General features: G+C 36.6%; 1 protein-coding gene across 1 annotated transcript in view; it reads left to right on the top strand.

Annotated features, from left to right (window-relative positions):
- The window catches only part of LOC116862671 (2-oxoisovalerate dehydrogenase subunit beta, mitochondrial-like), a 142,586-nt gene that overhangs the window by 64,996 nt on the left and 55,151 nt on the right, over positions 1 to 22,439 (top strand). The window contains exon 3 of the mRNA XM_032850033.1: positions 15,542 to 15,628. Within this exon, the coding sequence (XP_032705924.1) occupies positions 15,542 to 15,628 (87 nt within the window). The remainder of the gene's footprint in view (positions 1 to 15,541; positions 15,629 to 22,439) is intronic.

Consider the following 22,439-nt stretch of genomic DNA (forward strand, 5'->3'; position numbering starts at 1 on the left):
GGTTGGATACTGGCTCTTAATGGCTGCAGCTTATTGAGAATTTGCAGATTTATGTCTCAAATATGTGTTCCCAGTCACCCTTCCCTCCCACTACCTTGCTCAGTGAGCAGGGTACCTTGTTGCCCCAGGCCAGCTAGGATAGTGTTGGGTCCAGTGTTAGTCATGCAGAGCCAGCCCTGCTCTGATTTCAGAATTATGGTTGGCTGTCCCGGTGAAAAGTGATACCCTCCTTTGCGGGAGGGTGGGACTGGGGAGCAATAACATTAAAGGTTATGTTAATATTCCACCCTTGTGGAGGTCTCCTGGTTTCATGTGAAGCTGTAGTTTAAAATATATGAATTTCAAATAATATAGATAAAAAAATGGGAAAAGGTGTGCCTATAAACACAAGCACACATATTTTAGAGGTCATGCATTTTTTTATAACAGATGTGAAAAAATGATTATTTTTCTTTAAGAGAGATTTATGAGCAAGTTCCTACAAGTTTTTTAGGACTCAAAAGAATAACAAAACCCTAGTATGTTTTCCTTAATTTATTGGAAATAATTATGACATTAATCACCATTAGAACTAAGGGGGTAGTGTATGATAGATTCAAGAACATCCATTTCTGTACCTAACAGAAATGAATTTATGATTAGCGAAGTACAAAACCCTTTGGAGCCTAAAATGTAGCAGGTAGGGGGTTGGTAACCTCTGGGAGGTTGGCAGCAGTGATGCTAAGGTGGTAAATACCCATTATCTTGAGCCCCATCATGACTGCGGAAAAACCTCATGGTCCTATCTTCATCATTTTGATTTTGGATTCTCCAGCCCCTTTTCGGTGTGGGGCCTGAAGTAAACCTGATTATTTTCACGGTACCCCGTTCATTCCCTTCCCCTGCTTTAAAATGCTGGCCGTGGCATCTGGGCTTCCTCTTTCTACCTGTTCCTTATGGCTAAGGCTGGCCATAAAGGCTAACTTTGGACGTTACGGTCACTGCCGTTGGCCAGGCCCTGTTCCAATACTGTGGCCAAAATTAGCAATTTCCTCTTCCACTTTCAAAAACTGGTGGTGGCTCTGGTGGGTAGGGGAAGGTGGAGGTGATAAAGAATGTGATAGATTCCCTTTTATCTAAAGAAAGTTTTTTAGAAAATTATATTTTTGGGAGGAGAAAAAAGTTTTAATCTGTGAAGGACTAATCAGAATTGGCAAGCTGACTTTCAGTCTTCCACTGGCATGGAGGCACACTGGCGTTGTCGCGGTTAGGCGATGGAGGACACTGTTACCGAGCACGTCATAGGGAGGCATTTCAGAGCTGTGGACTTCTTTTTTCCCCCTGCACATTTAAAATTTCAAACGCTGTCATTGTCCACTTATGATGGCATTTTGGAGAGTATAGCAGGACTACTGAAAACATAGAGTTACATGTTACCTTGGATAGCTTATTGTTTTTCTGGGTTTTAGAAGCACATGGTGAAGAAATGGCCCAAGTGTCTTTCTTTTGAAACACTTGTCTGCTCTGCTAAATGTTACGTTCAACGAAATGGATGTTTATCCTGGTAAACATCAGCAAAATGTTTGGTAAGGCCAGAATGGAAGGCTGCCTAATTCAGTGTATAATTTTGTGGGTAAAGATAACATGGCAGAAAGTGCATCTTGACATGTGAAAAAAAAAAAAAAAAGTGTTATTCTGCCAGAAAGACGTTTCTGTAAAGTATAGGCTGTAGCTCTTAGGCGGAATCCGGCTGGAGGCATATTTTGCTTGGCTTTCACAGTATTTGGAAAAAAAAAAAAAGAAAAAGATCTGACCACCTAAGTCGGAGACTGTTCTCTGCTTGTCCACACTCCCCACCACTTATTATTGCCTCAGTTATGCACATTACTCTCCAGGGTCCTTGAGACATTTGTTTTGTGTCTCTTGCCAAAAGAAAGCCAGTGGTTGGCCGTCTCCAATTAATACTGTGCCTTGAAGTTGCCATCAGACTGGGCGGAAGGGCCTCCTTTCCTTCCTCCGGCTCCTTGTTCCTCCTGGCCTCAGTCCAGTTTGGGTAATAGCTGGCCCCATGTGGACTTTGGGAAAGGGAAAATGGAAGGAGAAGAGGAGGAAGCCCTGTCTGTGCTTCTCTAGCACAGGTGCTCCGATGTCCAAGGAAGTGGAGAGAAGCTAGGGAGAGACTCCTCACCGCCATGCTGTGGCCAGGGAAAGAAAAGACCCCTCTTGTTACTCACCTTGCTTTCCTTTACGCTTGCTTCTTGCCCCCGTGTTTTTGGATACTTGCATGGGGTCCAAGGAATCCATTTTCATTCATGCAGCATGTAATTTTGAAGTCTGCAAACAGTGGAGTGCTGTACCAGACTGATAGAGGGCAGGCAATAGGAGGGAGATACCCAGATCTGTTACCACTGGGAATTTAAGGTTTATTCTTGCGGTTTTAGTTCCCATGTGAGAATTTCAGATGTCATCTGTATCCTTCTCCCAGCCATCCAATCTCCTTAGAATTTTGGTTCCTGTCTCTTAGAGACTAGACCTTGTATTCTTGTGAGAATGCACAGTAGTTGCTTAACACTTTCTTCTGGCTCTGGAGTAGATCATTTTCAGAGGCATGCTTTTTCTTTGAATAATCATGATACTGTCTAGAATTTTTTTTTCCCAATTAGGATGAATGGTTTACTCTGTGTTTTGCTTCCTTTACTCATTTTTGAACAGGGCGATATCATTTTGTCCAGACTCATTTGCCAGGGACCAGAGTGTGGGGTTCACTTTTTTTTTTTTTTGAGATGTTTTGCATGCTTTCTTTCTTTCTTTTTTTAATTTAAATTTAATAAGTCGGCATAAAGTGCATCGTTAGTTTTTGATGTCGTGTTCAGCGATTCATCAGTTGCGTATAACACCCAGTGTCCATCAGATCATGTGCCCTTTGATTCTGCTCTGTTTTCTCTAATTTCTAAGCCAAAGGGTAGGCCATCAGCTCCCAGCCTGAAACCCCAGGACAGGAGCTGTGCTTCCAGGTCGAAGCTTCTCCTATACTCCAGTTTTTCTCTACCTGCTTTTCTGACCCTCTGAATGTCGGGTCATAAACTCATGGGCTGGAAGAAGTTAGGCAGATGAAGCAAAATCATTATGTCCTTGGTTTTAGACAGTATGCAGTGTATGGTAACCGGAAGGCATTGAAATGCAGTATTTCTCAAGTGCTTAGCCCTTTTAAACAGAGTTTACCCTTGAGCCAAATACGGTACTAGTCTTTTTTTTTTTTTTAAAGAGTTTATTTATTTATTTGACAGAGAGAGAGAGAGAGACAGCGAGAGAGGGAACACAAGCAGGGGAAATGGGAGAGGGAGAAGCAGGCTTCTCTCTGAGCAGGGAGCCTGACAGTGCTTGATTCCAGGACTCCAGGATCATGTCCTGAGCTGTAGGCAAACACCCAACAACTGAGGCCCCCAGGTGCCCCGGTATTGGGTATTGGAGTCTTTAGTGTGAAACCATGTTTCTAAAAGAGTGTTTCTTAAACTTTCAAGTTTTTTTTAAAACCTAGTTACATGCACACGATTATTTTAAAACAGAAGCCCAGTATTTTACATTTGGATTCTTTTCGGAGAATACTTTTTAAAACTGAGATTGGTTATTGTAGGAATCTGAACATTAGGATCTTTTGATAAATAGATTCCCAAAGTGTTTCTCAGAAGATTTATGGTGCTTTACATTGCACACGTAACCTTGCAAGTATTGAAATTTAAGTTATTTTGTGACTTTAATGGATGAGGTGCTATTTCATTCTTATTTTTAACTTATTTTTTTAAAATTATTAGAGCAATGGAACATTTTCATTGGTTAGAATGATATTTTCTCCTATAATAACTGTATTCATAAAGGATAGAGTAAAATGACCAGATTACAATAAAGTAAGTCAACAAGCACAATCTTCTTGGACCACTCCTCAACAAAATGACTTTGTCTTTCATAAGCTATTATAGGCATATGTCACTTTTTGTGGTATAATGGCCACTGTTTTCTTATTCTATTTTATTAGTCCTTGTCAATAAAAAAGTTGCAGAGCAGAGAATTGTAAATCAAAGAGGAATGGACTGTTGATATTTTTGTAGTTTATAAGGAAAGAAAATTTCAGAGTGCTATCCCTGAAAAAAAAGAAAAGAGGTTTAAATCTAGATATAAATTGATTTTTCAATATTGACTTCTGGACAACTATTATACTGCATATAACTTCTCACTAATTCTGTTAGCAAAGGATTTTGATACTGTAATTCTTACCTTGAGATGTGTGTACCTCCCTCACCTTCTCTGTCAAATCTGTGAGTGTTCTCTAGACAAATACTGCTATTTCTGCCAAAAGTATTGTTTTCCCGACTCCACCTGTCATATAAATAGTTCCTCCCCATCTTCTTGGTTTTAATGAAAGTACGAAATTCATGTATTTTATTACTCTCTATGCCAACTTAGTTATATGTACTAAAAAAATATATGTATAACTTTTCCTGAAATATCCCTGGAGTTTTACTATACCACTCTTTTGAGTCATAAAAAAGACCTGAAAAATTTTAAGCCTTGCCCATGTGTTATGAACTACACATGATTTTTGTTTCGTAATGGACTAAAAACCCATTTGCTTCAACAGAATTGGACCAGGTTTTAGAAAATAAAAGCATTTATCCATGGTGATGCAGAATTGTAGCAGTGTTTATACTTTTGATCATTCCTTAGAGAAGTATTACCTTGGTAGACAACCAGCTGGCTTCAGGGAAAATTGTACTCTTGATATATGCTTAAAACAGCAGTATAAAACATAACTGGCTGACAGTGCTGGTTTTGGTTAGGGTCACTTTCTTATTATTCATGGTATGCTGGGAGCACGGGGGATGATATCAGTTTCTACCCTGTGGAACTCTTATGATGGCCAGACATAGTATTTCCCTCTGTTGTCAACACTTAAGAAAAATTTGCCAAGTAGAGGCTTATGAATAGAAAAGGAGTGAATATTAGTAATTGTGGTTTGTTTTAAGAAGAGAGAAATTCACTTTTTCAGTGTTATTTTAGAAAAGATCTTAAGAGTCGAAATTTAAAATTCTAAATATAATTTGTTTTTAACAAATGGAACATGACTTTTAATTCCAGGATTCTTTAATTTCTTTCTTTCTTAAGTATGCTTGGTCCTAGGATATTGTGGCAACCCATATTACAGTCCTTTGGGAACCTGGGTTAACTCATCTTTGTTTCCCTAGTACTGACACATGTGAGTGGCTCAATAAGTTGTTTTGACATGAACCAGTGACCTTTGGACTTTATACAACGTTAAAAATTAATTGGGAAGTTGCATATAATAAATAAGATGATGGTGATTTTTCTGGTTGGTACCAATGTTCCAAACTTTCTTAGCTGGCATTATTTTATTTCCTAATTACTGGCAGAGTAGGGAACAAAGACAGGAGGCTCAGAAATTTCTCTATTATGTAACTAGACCCCATTATTTTCTTGGGCAGTGGACTTCAGTGCTTTTACTATGTGTAAGTTATCTTAGTGATTCTGATTAGCTGATTTACCATTGAAATTTTTTCAGGAGAGGAATGCCGTTTTAGATAATCAGTCTGGGCAAGGAACTATGTGACATTAGTGATCTTAGGAAACATGTCTTTGTGTTTATTTCAGAACAGGGGATGGTCAGTAAACCAGATATATGCTTTTCTAAGAAAGAGGGCATGGTGAACAGCTGAGTATGATTATGTATTTTCCTACTTGGAATATTATATTATGAAGAGATTTTATTTCCAGTCCTCAAAGAGGCTGATTTAGAAATTTGATGTGTAAGCATTTTTAATTATGTTCAATTAGCCAGCATATAATACATCAGTAGATGCATAAGCCAACTATTTTATTAACAACAAAAATCAAACAGCCTTATTAAAAAATTGTTAGTGAGGGGTGCCTGGGTGGCTCAGTGGGTTAAGCCTCTGCCTTTGGCTCAGGTCATGGTCCCAGTGTCCTGGGATTGAGCCCCGCGTCGGGCTTTCTGCTCACTGGGGAGCCAGCTTCTCTCTGCCTAACTCTCTGCCTGCTTGTGATCTCTGTCTGTTGGGCAAATGGATAAAATCTTTAAAAAAAATACAAAAAAAATAAAAATAAAAATAGTGTTAATGCTCACTCTACCATTAATACTAATGCTATAAAAAAATTGTTAGCGATGAGACATCACTAATCATTAGGGAAATACAAATTAAAACCACAGTGAGATATCACCCTATACCCATTAGGATGACTACTGTAAAAAACAAGACCAAAAGCCAAAATAACAAATGTTGTGAGGATGTAGAGAAATTGGAACCCCTGTGCATTGGTGGTGGGAATGTAACATGGTGCAGATGCCTTGGAAACTGGTAAGATAGTTCCTCAAAAAACGTAGTATAGTTTTACCACGTGATCAGCAATTCCACTTCCGGGTATATACCCTAAAAGAAGTGAAGGCAGCAACTTGAATTGGTATTTCTACACCCATGTTCATAGCAGCATTTTCTCAATAGCCAAAATGTGGAAGTAATTAACATGTCTGAGAGATGAATAGATATACAAAATGTGGTATATACAGACAGTGAAATATTATTCAATCTTAAAGGGGGAGATCTTAACAAATGCTATAATGTGGATGAAGAGACGTTATGCTAAGTAAGGCAGTCATGAACGGACAAATATTATATGATTCCCCTCCTATGAGGTTCCTCATATGAGAGACAGAAAGTAGATGCTAGTCACCAGGGCCCAGGGGAAGGGAGGAATGGGGAATTCTTGTTTAATGGGCGCAGAATTTCAGTTGGGGAAGGTGAAAAACTTCTGCAGGTGGATGGTGCTGATGATCATGCAACAATACAAATGTGTTTAATGCCATAGAGCTTTTCGGTTAAAAATGACTAAAACGGCAAAACATACAAAACTCTGTATGGAGTTTGCTGTCAGCCCATAATCACAACCTAGATGCTACAGATGAGTTTTATGTGAATTATTAACACCTTCCCCCACCACACAATATGTCTGTAACGCTCTGGTAACAAAACAGTACTACTTGAGTGAAGGTAAACATTAGAATTAATAATAAATGTAGTGGAATGGTACTGCCAGTAGTCTTCACTGTTGGGTCAGGTTCTAGATTTGCCAAGTAGTACATAGGAGCTAATGTACTCCCACTTTTTCTTTACTTTTTTGGGGGGGAATCTATTTTTTTTTTTTTATTATGCTCAGTTAGCCAACCTATAGTGCATAATTAGTTTTTGACATACGGTTCAGCGATTCATTATGTGCATGTAACACCCACTGCTCATCACCACACATGCCCTCCTTAATACCCATCACCTGATTACCCCATCTCTTTGATCCCCTCCCTTTTGTAATCCTCAGTTTGTTTCCCTGAGTCTAGAGTCTCTCATGGTTTGTCTCCCTTTCTGAGTTCTTCCCATTCAGTTTTCCCTCCCTTCTCCTCTGGTCCTCTGCACTATTTCTATGTTCCATATATGCGTGAAACCATATGATAATTGTCTTTCTCTGGTTGGCTTATTTTATATAGCATAATCCCCTTCAGTTCTATCCATGTCAGTGTAAATGGTGGGTATTCATCCTTTCTGATGGCTGAGTAATATTCCATTGTATATGTGAGCCATGTCTTCTTCTTCTTTTTTTTTAAGATTTTATTTATTTATTTGACAGACAGAGATCACAAGTAGGCAGAGAGGCAGGCGGTGGGGGGGGGGGGGAAGCAGGCTCCCCGCTGAGCAGAGAGCCAGATGCGGGGCTCGATTCCAGGACCTTGGGATCATGACCTGAGCCGAAGGCAGAGGCTTTAACCCACTGAGCCACCTAGGCACCCCAGAACCACATCTTCTTTATCCATCTGTCTGTTGAAGAACATCTTGGCTCCTTCCACAGTTTGGCTCTTGTGGACATTGCCGCTATGAATATAACCATGTTTATAGTAAAATTTTAGTTGTGGTGTTTCTGAATGCTTCTGCTGTTGCAGATTCCAAAGAAAAAGACTACTAGAACTCGGGATGGTTCTAAGGTTGGAAAATGTAGAATGTACAACATCCTGACTGTGTTTCCAAAAGTACAGCTTGGCTTTGTGATAGTTCTTGTTAACAGTTTTCTAAAATTCTGCAGCATGGAAGTCAACAATATTCATATCCAAATGACATGTTAAGACTTCTTTTCATGAACAGAAATGGCTAAGAGTTGCAGGGGAAGTGGGTTATGAGTTTATGGAAATATTCTAAATCCTGCTGGGAAACGATAGGGCTGTGATAGAAAGAACACAGGAAAACAGCTGGAAAATGGCTGCTTCAATCACTGAAAAATTGTTTTGGCACAAAAACATGACACCTATGGCCTGATGTTTGAGCTAATGGAGGAAATGAAAAAAACTTTTAAGACACATTGATTTACATATTTACTCTTGGCTTAACTATGTAATAAATGACCACACATCCAGTACACTATCTTTATCATCATGGTGACATGACCTTTTCTCACTAGAAAAAGAAAATTTATATTCAGCACCAGGAAAAGGAAATGTTCTGTTTGTGTTTTTGGTACAATCATATATTTAAAAGAGATGTACATAAAAACAGAAACATGTTTTGTATTGCTCACTCCTTATTCTAAAACCAGTCAGGATTAGGAAAAATAAGTGGAAAGAGTCAGCCCAAGGGAGTCCTTTAGTAGAATCAGACCAGGGTTTTGATCTTAGTTTATTAGGACTTCCCTTTCAATGTATTTTATAGCTCTATTCAGTCTTTTTTAAGGGCTTAAAGGCATCAGAAAATTGGAGGCTTGTTAATGATTCATTTAAATCACTTGTCTGTATACTTACTTTTTTTTTTTTTTAAATCAACATTAAGAACATTTATTGAGCCCACATCCACAAGCATATATTAGGTATTGTGGTTAGTTATAGAATACTTGACATTTTCTAAATTTTGTGCTTTTGAATGAGTTAGGGCCTGCTGGGAGAGAGAGTACAGATAACCCCGCCTGGGTCTCCAAGAAAAAAAAAGAATACCCCCCAGAACAAAAAACCAAAAAGATGATCAAGTATTTTTTTTTTTTTAAGATTTTATTTATTTATTTGACAGACGAGATCATAAGTAGGCGAGAGGCAGGCAGAGAGAGAGAGAGAGGAGGAAGCAGGCTCCCCACTGAGGAGAGAGCCTGACGCGGGGCTCGATCCCAGGACCCTGGGATCATGACCTGAGATGAAGGCAGAGACGTTAACCCACTGAGCCACCCAGGCGCCCCGCAAGTATTTTTTTCAAAATGTTTTGTTTTACTAATATATATGCTGGTCCCAAGATAATAAAACAAGCATAATTGGCTCAATTTATTTTATTTATTTTATTTTTTATTTTTCAAAGATTTTTTAAAAATTTATTTGACAGACAGAGATCACAAGTTGGCAGAGAGGCAGGCAGAGAGAGAGGAAGAAGCAGGCTCCCCGCCGAGCAGAGAGCCCGATGCGGGGCTCAATCCCAGGACTCTGGGATCATGACCTGAGCTGAAGGCAGAGGTTTTAACCCACTGAGCCACCCAGGTGCCCCATTATTGGCTCAATTTAATGCTTATTTGTCATATGCTGTGTTTGGCAATAGACATAAATATAAATAGTCCTCGTGTTCAAATTTGTGATTTTGAGTGCGGTTGGAAAGGCTAATGACAGATGTACACAGAGCTGTCCTACAAGGCAAATTTCTAGTGTTCCTAAGAGAGGTAGCACTTGACTGTTGCCTTGACCCTAGTACTTGACCCTTGTCCTTGTACCCTAGTTTTATGTTTCATAGAATACCCTTGCATTGTTGGCTTCTTCAGATTCTGTAAGGAAGTGGTTCCTAGAATGTATATGATGTGACATGAAGAAGGGAACCAGGAAGAAGGCATTGTATGAGATGGGTCTTGAGGGAGGAATAGAATGCAAGGAAATCAGATGCGGGAAAGCATGGGTCACATTCACAGAGTAGTGATTGGCCTGACATGACCCAAGCCTGGAGGGACTCTAAGGAAACAAGCCAGAAAGGTAAGGTTGATTGACAGAAACATGTTTACCTGACACAGTTTAACGTAATTTCAGAGAGATGTCTACTTCTAATTTTTGCAAAAGCAGTTTGTCCTAGACTCTTCAGTGTTTGAGATGTGATTTATACAAAGAGTTCAGGCAGGAATAAACTAGTGAGGATGTCTGAAATTTTCCCGGACATTTCAGGTCTTTGTTAGTATGATTTGCTCATTCTTTTCCTGTTGATTTTACTCCATTCTCTATGCTCTTCTTGCTCCTTTACCTACTTTTTTCCACATGGGTGATAAAGCTCCTAGGATTTAGTTTTTCTCCATTCATTCCACTTTCCTACAATAACAAAATATTTGTAACCCCATCACTCATATTCTTGCCAAAGTGGACTTTTCCAAACTTTCTTGGAGTTCACGACTGTTCTTTCTCTTTCAGCGTTGGTATTTCTCCAGTGGCGTACCGGTCCATGGTCTGTGCATGAAGATCAGGCTGATTAATAATAGTTGTTGGGCATATTAGAATACATTCGCTAGCCTGTGATTAATTGTGAAGTTTTTCTGGCTAACTTTTCAAATGCATTTGGCTACTAAACAAGAAAACATTTCAAAAACTGTAATGCATTTGCAGTGATATTTGAAGCCTAATTTAAATCATGTTCTGAATGATTTTAGAGTGTCTAAATATTGATTGATACGTTCTTGATTAATGAAACACAGGCGTATGATTTTACTATGACTTTTGCTTACATGTATTTCTAACTATTTTATTTCAAAGGGAGGTGGTTAAGGCTGGCTTGGGTGTTTCTTTTGCTTTTCATTAGGTATATATATTCAGGTAGAAAATGTTGAAAAGGGCTGTAAATTGCCTATCCCAGGTCTTACTTTCCCGCTTTATCTTATCAGCAGTCAGAATCGGCTGCTGAACATCGTGTTGGTCAGGTTGAAGTGCTCTGTGGGAGAAAGTCTTGCCATGAAGTTTGAGGAAGAAATAAAAAATATATTTATTTTTTGCTTTTTGAATGTCAGCATTACATATTCAGGCATATGCAAGCCTAATGGTCTGCTTGTCTGTATCATTTTCTCCTGGAATGACAGCTTAACAGTTTTCCTGGTTGGATCGTGTTAAAATCTTTAAAGGCTACATTCACTAAAACATATGTCCAATGTTTGGGCAGCCAAAATCTGTGTAGTCATTTTAACGGTGTGTAACTTCGCAATTTGCTCTTACCACGGGTATCTTATTGTCAAATCTACATTAAAATATCCTCAGTTTGGAGTCTATTATTTCATGTTTAAATTGTTGCAGGATGTGCTGAAGTATACTTTTGCCCTATCTCAAAATGGAGCTTGCTCAGAAAGCAATAAATAGCTTCAGTGGGACATATTTAATATAATGAAATTATTTTATAATAGGCTTTTATCTAATTAACTTTTCTTGAGTGTCTACCATTTTCTGAGCATTGTACTAGATATCCTGCATAGATAATGCAAAGTGATAGCCACTTGTGATGATGTCTGGATAGAAGACGGACAATGGGAGAAAGTCACAGAGTGGCCAGACGGGGCACAAGGTGTTGTCAGCGTCCCATAGGAACAGGGGTGTCTTGATGAGGGCTGTTGGCCAAGTTGCCCTGTGTTCCTTATTGAAACTTTGATAGGGCAGGGGATGGCTAACTGAAATAGGGAGAAAGGGAGAAAGTGAGACTCCACAAGAGAAATCCAGGGCCGACCAGTGCTGACTGACTTAGCAGCCACAGTCTGTTTCACTCCCAGCCTTCCAGAATTGCTTTTAAAGTTTTCTTGACAAATCTTCTGGAGCCGTGGTAGGAAACAAAGCCCTTTTGTTTCGCGGTAGAGGATACAGAAAACAGTTATTCACGGTCCTTGTCGTTAATTGGCTTAGCTTTCCCTGGTGCCATTTGTTTGCCTCTAACTGGGCTGGTGCTCCATCTGCCCGAGGCCAGGATCCTGGAGCAGGTCTTAGTGGCAAAAAGTTGAAGAAGCAGGTACTGGAAAATCCAGCCTTATGTGATCTTTCCTGGCTCTGATAGGTTCAACTTTTTATATTGAAAAGTTGTTTAAACCCTTAAAAAATTTTTTTTTCCTCAAGTGGTAAAATAGTTTTATCTCGGAAGAAAACTTGAAACAAAAATTTCTTCTAAAGAAAATGAATTTCAAAGTATTATTAGTATTTATATCTTTAGTTATTTTAAAAAGGTTAACGGCCATCCTCGCTAAAAGGCACCGTGTGAACTTTTACTAAATACCTCAAAATTCTAAATTCTGCTAGCAACATAACCAGGCAGTTGTGTATCATTTCGTCTAAATGTGTGAAAATTAAATGCCTGTTGAAGTTGACCAGAAACATGTAATTTAATCAGAGTTTCTAATTGAATCACAAAGAATAGAGTAAAACTGTCTCTAATTTTCTAGATTTGTGATGATCTCATTGTCATAATATTAACAAAGTGTTAATAATTTCTAAAGGAGTATAGAGAAGAACCAATCTTCAGAAATTCTACTAAGTTAAAATTGTGAATGATAAAAAAGCACATACCAAGTTAAATTTAATTATATCTTACAAAATTATTGAACTATATTTATAGACTCAATCATTAATGATACGTGCTAATTCTTTGATGATATGACTTGGAAAATATCACTGTCACTTCTTAATTTTAGCATTCTTCAGAATTTTGTTGTAATTTTATTTTACACATTTTAATACTTTTCAGATATCAGAGTTGACTTTAAGAAGCAAAAATGAACTTAGATGCTTTCCAAATTAAATTCAGTAATCAGTCTGAAATGCTTAGCTCCCAGCCTAGCACATAGCAATTTATGGGATAATCAGTTGATGATGATCATTATTTCTGACTCCTCTCTTCTTGCCACACTGTCTCTCACTGGTTTTTATGTCATAATAATTTCGCAATGTTATTACTTTTTCATCGTATCTACCCTTTAGTCCTTGGTGTTTTAGAAATTTCTGGAATTTCTTCTGTAACTGTCAGCTGAACTCCTGATCCAAGAACACACAGGTACACAATACATGTACAGAGGTGTTGAAGAGCATCATGTTCTCTGATGCTAGGAGCTTACTGACCATGTTGTCTAGGATCCAGCAGTTTAAGGGCCAGGAGGTGAGCTGGCCGTCATCCTGCCGCGGAGCACAGTCTGCAGAGACTGGCAGGGAAGGCTGACTCCCTGTGTTCTTAGTGTGCCTATTTGCTGCAGGAGCTTGGGACCTTAGGCTTCTCTTGTTTCGGAAGCTATTCCTAACAGTACCATTAAAACAAACAAACAAAAACCTTTTTTGGTTTTTTAAGGAGATTATGACTACAACGCAGTGTGTACTTGTTACTTTCAGCCATAATTCAAGGGCTCTGCTTTTACTTAATAATGACTTACTGGGAATACTTGCAATAATATAAAAATACTTCTTACATAGTCTTTTCCCCAACAGTTCCTTCACTGTCCGTCTTTAGGAGAAACAAGTTTTGGTAGTTTGGAATGAATTCCTCCAGACTATTCACACATGTTGGCTCTGGACGTACATCTATGTATATTGGTGTCCCCATGGCTGTCGTGGGTTGGGTTTTTTGTTTTGTTTTGTTTGTTTTTGTTTTTGTAAAAATGAGATTATGTTGTTCTGCAGTTTGCTCATTTTATCAGTTCATTTACCATAGGCATCTTTCCTTGTCCTCAGTCTTTTTTATGGCTGCATAATAATGCAACTGTATTGCTGTTCTTGGTTTATCTAGCCTTTCTTCTGCTGAAGGACACTCAGGAGGTCTCTGGATTTCATCATGTTGCATGAACTCCAGGGGTTGGAAGCTTTTGTCCTGGCTACATCTGTACTTTGTTTCCCTACTATATTCTGCAGGCTATAGGAAGCCAGGCTCTCCCCCTTTGTTGCTTATTGGACTTCAGGGATCATTCTGAAAGTTGTCATTCGATCTCGGATAGAACTCAGCTCAAATAAAAAATACCAGTTCTGTTGTGTGGAGGTTTAAGGTAACAGTAGCATTTTTATAGAAGTTTCTCATTTCTACCTCCCCGGGATTTAAGATGCATCCTCTAACTGGGATGGATTTTTAGCTACGTCATCCTTGGACACTTATACATTGGCAGACTTTTGGGTTTCAGAGTGTTAAGAAAGGTTTAGTTGTCAAATCTTTTTTTTTTAACTGGAAGTCCTTTAGGTCAGGACTTCTTTTAGAGAGTCCTTTGAGAATGCATTTGGTTGTTGTTTTTTTTCCGTGATTGTGGACTATTCTTGTCTCTGTATATTTCTAACCAGGTGCATTAAAACTTAACTTGTGATTTTTGTAAATGGCATAATTCATCACAGTTCTAAAATCCAAGTACCAGTATAGCAAGGTTCACATTTCACTGGGGGGTGGGGATGGTATTCATTAAGGTGTTCATAAAATTTTATGTTCTTAAGTCACTGTATATTCAGTAGATATAATAACTTATTTTTATCATGGCTACTGGCCATAATTGGAGTTTAACATCTGCTCCTTTTAAGATCTTAAACTCTAGTTGCTTAGAATGAAGGCAGTCTTTTAATTTATATGCATATATTTGCTTGGAAGATCTTCTATTCACAAAATATTAATGTATAATTTAAGAAAGGTGATATCAAGTTATTAGACATGTAGCAGAGACATTACCCCAGCTCTTTGGTAACATGTTAATTATTCAACATACCTGAAGCAGTAATTTGCTGTTGATTTTAATATTTTTTGCCTTCCAACACAGCTGGCATCCTGACATGATATCATAAGCTATTCTTTTTGATTTATTTTTGTACAGAGTATATCACACTGGGTGAACAACCACACTGAGCCAGTATGGAGGGTGCATCTTTTTGTTTGTGACATTTTCTATGTGAAAATGGAGTTGTGGTGGTTAACCAGTTTTTAATGCATACGAACAAAAACGGCTGTAACCCTTGTACTTTTGCAGTGCTTTCCTCCTGCTAGGTTTCCTTGAAGATCTAGAAGCTTGAACTTTTCCTGCGTTACAGCTCTAACATGCTATTCTCATGTGTTCCTTCTCCACAAAACAATATTTCCCAAGGCTGTTTGTTTATATACAAATACACCCAAAAATGAACCCCCAAAACACTTTCATTCTTAAGGTAATATGAAGAAAAAATGATTTTGAGATTAAAAATGTGAAATACAGTAATTTAGTTTGTAACACAGAAGTGTTTTATAACAGAAGTATTTTATAATGGAATGCCTTTTAATGACAGAATGACAAATCCCATTTTTCTTTTGTAGTAGGGTTATAAACTATATTGAAAAATTTTGTAACAGTACAAATATCAAATAACTATGCAGTGAGAGTTACAACTTATTTGACATAAAACTGTATTACTAACTTTTAATTATTTATTAGATTGAAATACTTTGTTTTTATTCCTTAATCAAAACTGCCATCATATACTTGAAAATATGTATTCTCTTCAACATCAGATTTTCCTTTCCTCTTTCAGTCTGTGATCAAAACAGGGCGACTGCTAATCAGTCATGAGGCTCCCTTGACAGGCGGCTTTGCATCAGAGATCAGCTCTACGGTTCAGGTAGAGTAACTTTTTGGCACTGGTTTTAACATTTGTGCAGTTGGACTTGTCTATTCCAAGGATAAAGGTTACTTATCACAATATATAAAAGTGTGCACTTTCTGGAAATGCACGTTTTCCATTCGACTCCACTGTCCTTCGGTTAATGGTCTAATTACATCTTCTAGAAAAGAAATCTTGAAGTAATCAAAGCTGAAAATTCCTTTATAGGAAGAAGAAGGTTTGAAATGAGTTTACAAAACTAATGTTAGTTATATTTGCTAGAAGAACAGGAAATGAAAACTTTTAAATCTGAATATGCTATTTCTCTTTTGATAAAAGTTAAACTTATTATGCAATATGTTGATCTTAGATTTTCACAGACTTCCCCTTAAAAAAGAAACGCATCTGTCAAAAGTTAACAATATAAATTCAATAAATAATATCAAAATCAGTAAGTGATTTTGTTAGTTTAATTAATAATCAAATTATGTTATGCTTTAGAAATGGTTCACAACTTTCTTTTAAAAAGTATTCAGTAGAAACTGCTGCAAGTTAGGGAAAAAAAAATCCCACATAATGCTTTATGAAGAATTTTTTTTTAAACTTTTGTTTGCATTTATATATCACAGATAGGAATAAGATGATTTAAATGAGTTTCATTTTCCTAATTTTTTAAATTAAAAATTCAATAACTATTTTAAATGTAAAATATGTACATTTTAAATTCAGAATATCTTTGCAGTTTGAAAACATTTTACTTCTCTTTACTGGTGTTAAGATCATTCTTTTGTTAAGAAACATGTTAAGTCGAGAACTCCTTCAAGAGTGAATAGTTTAAAAATTTGATATAAGATTGTGATATATGAATAATGATAAGTTTTTATAAGTTAAACTTTTTAACCATTAAACAATGATTTCTACCAATAAATTATCTCTTAAGTGCAGATTGACAACACTGTAAATATTTTAAAATTAGATGAAGCAGATTTAAACATAAAACTAGATCGATATAATCCAAAAATTATACTGTTATTTTATACATTATTTATATTGTCACTAACAAAATTAAGAAAAGCAAATATTTGAGTTTTACAGATTTTTAAAAAATTTATTATATAAATTAAATTCTGGATCATACTACTTATCATGTAATATGAGTGTCTGGTATTTATTGTGCATTTTATTCATTGAGTAGCATAATGGATTAACTTTGTTTAAAAAAAGGGGGGAGCGTCACAAACAAATCACTCTAACACCGAGATGCTATTTCAAGTCAGAGGCAAAACTGGAAAAAGAAACTGGAATTGTCTGACTCCTAGTTAGTATATAATGCACTAAATCATTTAAAATGATAGTGACTTGGTAAGAGAACTTTGATCTGATACCCTTATTCATTCTGCTCACTGAATGCTGTTTTGTTATCTCAAAAATTTCATTTGCATTTAAATGTAAAAAGAAAAGAAGTAAACAGAGAATTAGAAATAACTCCTCTTATGAAGTATTCTTTCTCTAAGTGTGCTTATGCTGGATCTCCATAAATTATTAGTAAGCTGCGATAGAGTGTAACATATTTTTCAGACTGGAAAAGAATTAGAAAGATCATCTAATTTAGTGTCTGTTGGTCTTGAATAGTACTTGGACATGGGTTAACAGAAAAATATCAGGCTTCAAGAATACATTTGTGAATTTCAGTTTGAGGAACAACCTATTAGAGTTAAACACAGTCATTACAAAAGACTTACACGAACAAGATCAAAATCACTGTGTTAAAATCAGATCCTGAAATTATGTGATAATGATCGGGGGTAAAAGTTGTGAACGAGATTATCCGAAATATAATTATATTTATAGCATAACATGAAGACACCTTGTAACCCTCTCTGACTCCCAAGAATCTGCCCATAGGTGTCTGCAGACGTCAGCCTGGGAAATCGTGACCTAATCTGACCTGATTCCTTTGACACATTAGTGGTGGTTGTCCAGGGTGTGTTTTTGACTCACCCAGTTTAAGAGGACAGTGGAAGATCTGGAACTAGGACAGGAGTCTTGAGGTAATGTTAAGTTTGTGCATATGCATTCTTTATTCAAAGTTCCCCTGAGCCCCAAGAGGAAGATAGAAGTTTTAAATTTATTATAAAATGTTCTGTGTTCCATGTTAAAAATCATTTAACCAGCTAACTATAAAATGAATTAAGGCAATAATGTAGAGGGATCTGCGTTTGATGTTTTGGGGGATTAGTATTTGGATTTATTAGTATGAGGATGAATTTGAAAATACTCACAGGTGTTTCTGCTTAAGTCAAGAAGAGAAAATGGATTTTAGTAAAATCAACACAGTATCCCCAGATGTTTGATACTTGTGGCTTTCATGTATTGATAAGGGGCGGGGGGAGATACCTTAAGAGACTTTTTTTTCCCTTTTTCAGTAATAATATTTGCACATACTCAGAGTGATCTGAAGAATAAATCCTGCCTTTCATTAATTAATTCATGCACATGTTCAACTAAATGCAGTGTCCTATATTGAGCATCTTTTTTATGGAAGGCCTCATTCCCTGTTAGTGCAACCTCTGTTGCATTACCAGCACCTTGGATTGTTTAAACTGAAATTACTTAAGTGTGAGGTGCAGTTGCTTTCACCACTTGGAATGATTCATATTCCTATATTTCTTCTTGTTGTATAAACTATGGTGTAAAGTCTGAAAAAAAGATAAAACAGGATTAAGATATTGAAAGCCAGTTTTCTGGGACACCAGGGAAAAGGTACACAGAGAACTTACCATTGTTTGGAAAACAAGTTTGAAATTATGGATGAGAGTGGTCTATAAATTGATTAAAATACTGAATTATTCTCACTGTTGTATCAGTGAATGTAAATTTTATGTAAAAATCAACACATACCCAGAAATCTAATCCAGAAGCACTATTTTGTGGAAGATCTCTGGTAGTTCTTCAGGGGATCATATTTAATCTTACAAAAAATAGCTCTTAATATCACAGTATTTTAAGAGAATGGTGATTCACAATAAAACTACTGTTTTTAAATACATTAGAATCTGAGAGCACTATTTTCAGTGTCCCCGAAATTTTAAATTATTACCCATATTAAACAAAATTTTGAAGATAATAAAGCACTATACAGAGTATTCTTTTAAGTTTATAGTTAATATTTTTAGATAGAAAAGTGATATCATGCTAAAAATGATTGAATATCAGCAAAACATTTTTCTCCTAGGTGTAGGAAGTATTGCTGGCATTACTATTAAGTTGTTTTTTTTTTTTTAGTTGTACAGATAAAATATGAAAAGAATGAATATGAAATGTATTCATACTTTATTTACATAACTTCTCAATTTATGTCAGATGGCTCTTCCATCATACAGGGAATTTATTGTCCACATCTTGTTTGTTCATGCCCATTATCTCTTTTCCTAAAACCATTTATTTTATTAAAAAAATACGGTTAACAGTCTTAGTTTAAAGTCATGTTAAACTCACAGGAATGATTAAACATAACATTTTAAAAAATGGATTGTCAATAACTTCTTCATGAAATTTATATGAATGCTTATAGAATCCAAAACCAATGCATCGAATCTAAGAACTGCTTTGCATTCCTATTGTACTGAATTTGGAAGTTAACTGAGAGGCAGAACAAACCGAGGTCTAGTATATTTGGCCCCCCACCCCTGGGGAAGATTTCTTGATCGGTCATCCAAAGCTTCACTGTCTCTTCTCATCTAATTTTACATTCCCATCTGTTCTCACTTTGGGGGTGAGGGAACTTTCTCCTTCTTTCATTTGACACACACTGAAAGTTGGAGATATGTTGCTTTTAGGGAGTTGTGCATTCCACTGTGCACCCTGATTTGTAGAAAAGTGCAAAGACACAAAGCTTGGGTAATTCATTGTGTAGTTTGAGCAAATATTTCATTGCTTCAGAAAATTTTATGATTTACTTATAGATGTTTATATTCCTCAGCTTTATGCAACCCAGGTTAAAAACAATCATTACTGTGCAAAAAGAAATGTGTGAACCTCATCCATTTTAATAGTCCTCTCATTAATTTATATTATATGCGCTAGAATGCAATGTTCAAAATAGGCATTATTTATTTGAATATTAAGGCCAAATAATGTATGGTATTTAGCAGCTTTAAATAGTATAATTTCTTTAAGCCTTGGAGAAACCAACCTTTATTATTAATTTCGAACACATTCCCATAATGATGAAATAAATTTTGACTCTGATAGGCTTGTGATAAAAAAAAAATTTCTGAGTTGGTTTTTTTTTTTTTTTTCCTTCTGGAGTCAATGCTTAATAAGAACGCCAGAAATTTTAGGGATTGGGGTTGGCTTAAAGGTTTTATTTATTTATTTTTTTAACACATGGAAGCAATAAGTCTGCAATAAAGAGTCCAATTGGAGAGGATGGTAAGTTTCCATACCATTGTTCCATCCTTTCTGTGCGGTCTCTTTTCCTAGAAAAAGAACTCCGAAATTGTGTGTACTGACATATATTTTTAAGGTAATCATATTCTAATACTTTGAGAGGATTTTTATAGGGTTTACACAAATCATTGTGTAAACGGAAACTTTCATAATTTTCAAGTAAAGGAATTTTGCTTTTCTTACCATTTCATTTAGAAAGGATTCTACGGGAGGATTTTTTAAAAAATAAGCTTCTTATTCCTACCAAATTTACTAACACTGCTTGAAAATATCAATCTGAAGGAGTGGGAGAACTCCTACATGTCTTGAGTTTTTATCATTGTGGAAAATGTTTAATTAAAATTATGATGTTGTAAAGTAAGAATCATCAGAGAAAGCTATCAGAGTAGTAATTTAATGAGTAGTTTACTGCAATTTTAGAGTCTTATTTAAAAAAAATTTTTTTTTTTTTTAACCAACAATGCAAGGCATTTGCCAACAACAACAGATGTAACAAGCAGGGAAGTGTACTTCTATACCAAAATCTATTTACATGGAGCCAGAACTTTAAAAAACAGGTTAACACAGAGTGATCAAATAGAAGATGGACTCTTTTTAAAGTGGAATTTTGCCTGGAAGCCTGTTTAGTGTTCATCCAGCGGTTTCTATGGCCATAGATAGGAAACAAAGACTGGGTCCTTCTAGGGATGCATCAAGGCTGGGGTGGTTATGCCACTGTTTGAATTTGTACTTACATCCAGGTTATACTCTGCTGGTCCTTCCCTTTGCCCGGATCATGCCAGTGGCCCTTCCTTCTTTGCTCTGTCGTATAAATGGATCCAAGGAGCCCCCTTCAGCCCTTGTCTCCCCTATTCTTCCTCAGGTGGTCCCAACCTGAGACCAATGGCTGGTCTTACAACTTTGAAATTCAAAACCTTCAGGACTTACTCTACCTATGGAGCATTAGACTAAAAATTTCAACTTCCTGCTAGTTTTGGTAGTAATAAGAAATTTGTATGAGAAAATGGTTAATTTGAAAGGATTTTTCACATGAGACTGAGAAAAGGTGGACATTAGGACATGGATATTCACCAGCTTCCGGAAATTAGCTTGTCTCAAAATGAACTCTATTTTTCCTCAACTCTTTCTGACCTTTTCTTTTTCTTCTTTTTTTTTTAATTTAAAAAATATTTTTCAAGACTTTATTTGTCAGAAAGGGAGAGGACAGGGGAGAGGCAGGCAGAGGAGAAGCAGACTTCCCACTGAGCAGGGAGCCTTATACAGGGCTCGTTCCAGGATGCCAGGGTCATGACTTGAGCCAGAGGCAGATGCTTAACCCACTGAACCACCCAGGCATCCCTTTCTGGACCTTTTAAATTGTCTCCTTGCTTATCTCTGCCCCTCAGCCTCTCACATCTTATCAAATTACTATTCACTGTTTCCTTAAAACACATCAGATTTTGCCCATTCTCTGTTTAAATACATCCAATAGGTCTTGGGCAATAGAAGTAAGATATTTATGTTGATAGTAAACTGGTGTTTTCAGTATTATTTCTCACATCTTTTTATAAATCCATTGTGCTGTCCTACTGGCCATTTCTTGAATGATAATTAATTCCTGTAATAAAACTTTGCTGGGTGCTCTGGGCACAACATCAGTTTTGGCATTTCATTCGCTAAATAGAGCTCTTATTTTGGTGACACAAGTTTAGTAGCAAAAATAGATGCTAAACAATAGTTATACAATGGTACATGCGTGGATAGGGAAATAATCTGACGACTGTGGGATTATAAAAACAACTTGATCACCTAACCCATGGGTCAGCTGAGTTAACTCTTGGAGGATGTGTATGACCTTGAGGTGAAGGGGGGTTGTGACTCTAGGCAGAAGGAATAAGGAGGCAGGAAAAAGAATTGATTTTCTAGTGGCTTTAGGGGTTTGGTTATGGTTGAAGAGTAGTAGGTAAGACTGTAGCACCAGGTAAAGATCAATAAGCTGGTAAGGTTTAGACCATAAAGAATCTTCTATATAATACTAAGGAATTTGTTTTGGGTAAGGAAGAAGCTGTGACAGAGCAGAGCCATCTCACATGGATAATAAACTTCAGTTCTCTCATATAATGTATTTAAAATACCTCTCATAAATTTCCCAAGAAATCGGAAGTACAGCTCTTCCTCAACTATCGGTATTTGGTCGCAATAAAACCATCATAAGGTGAAAATATTGTAACTCAAAATGTATTTAATACACCTAACCTAGCAAACATCATAGCATAGCCTCAGCTACCTTAAAAATGCTCAAAACACTTATATTAGCCTGCAGTTGGGCAAAATAATCTAACACGAAGTCTATTTTGTAATAAGGTGCTGAATATCTCATGTAATTTATTGAATACTG

This window comes from Lontra canadensis, unplaced genomic scaffold (assembly GCF_010015895.1).
Source record: "Lontra canadensis isolate GAN:19392208 unplaced genomic scaffold, GSC_riverotter_1.0 scaffold295, whole genome shotgun sequence".
NCBI classification, from domain to species: domain Eukaryota; kingdom Metazoa; phylum Chordata; class Mammalia; order Carnivora; family Mustelidae; genus Lontra; species Lontra canadensis.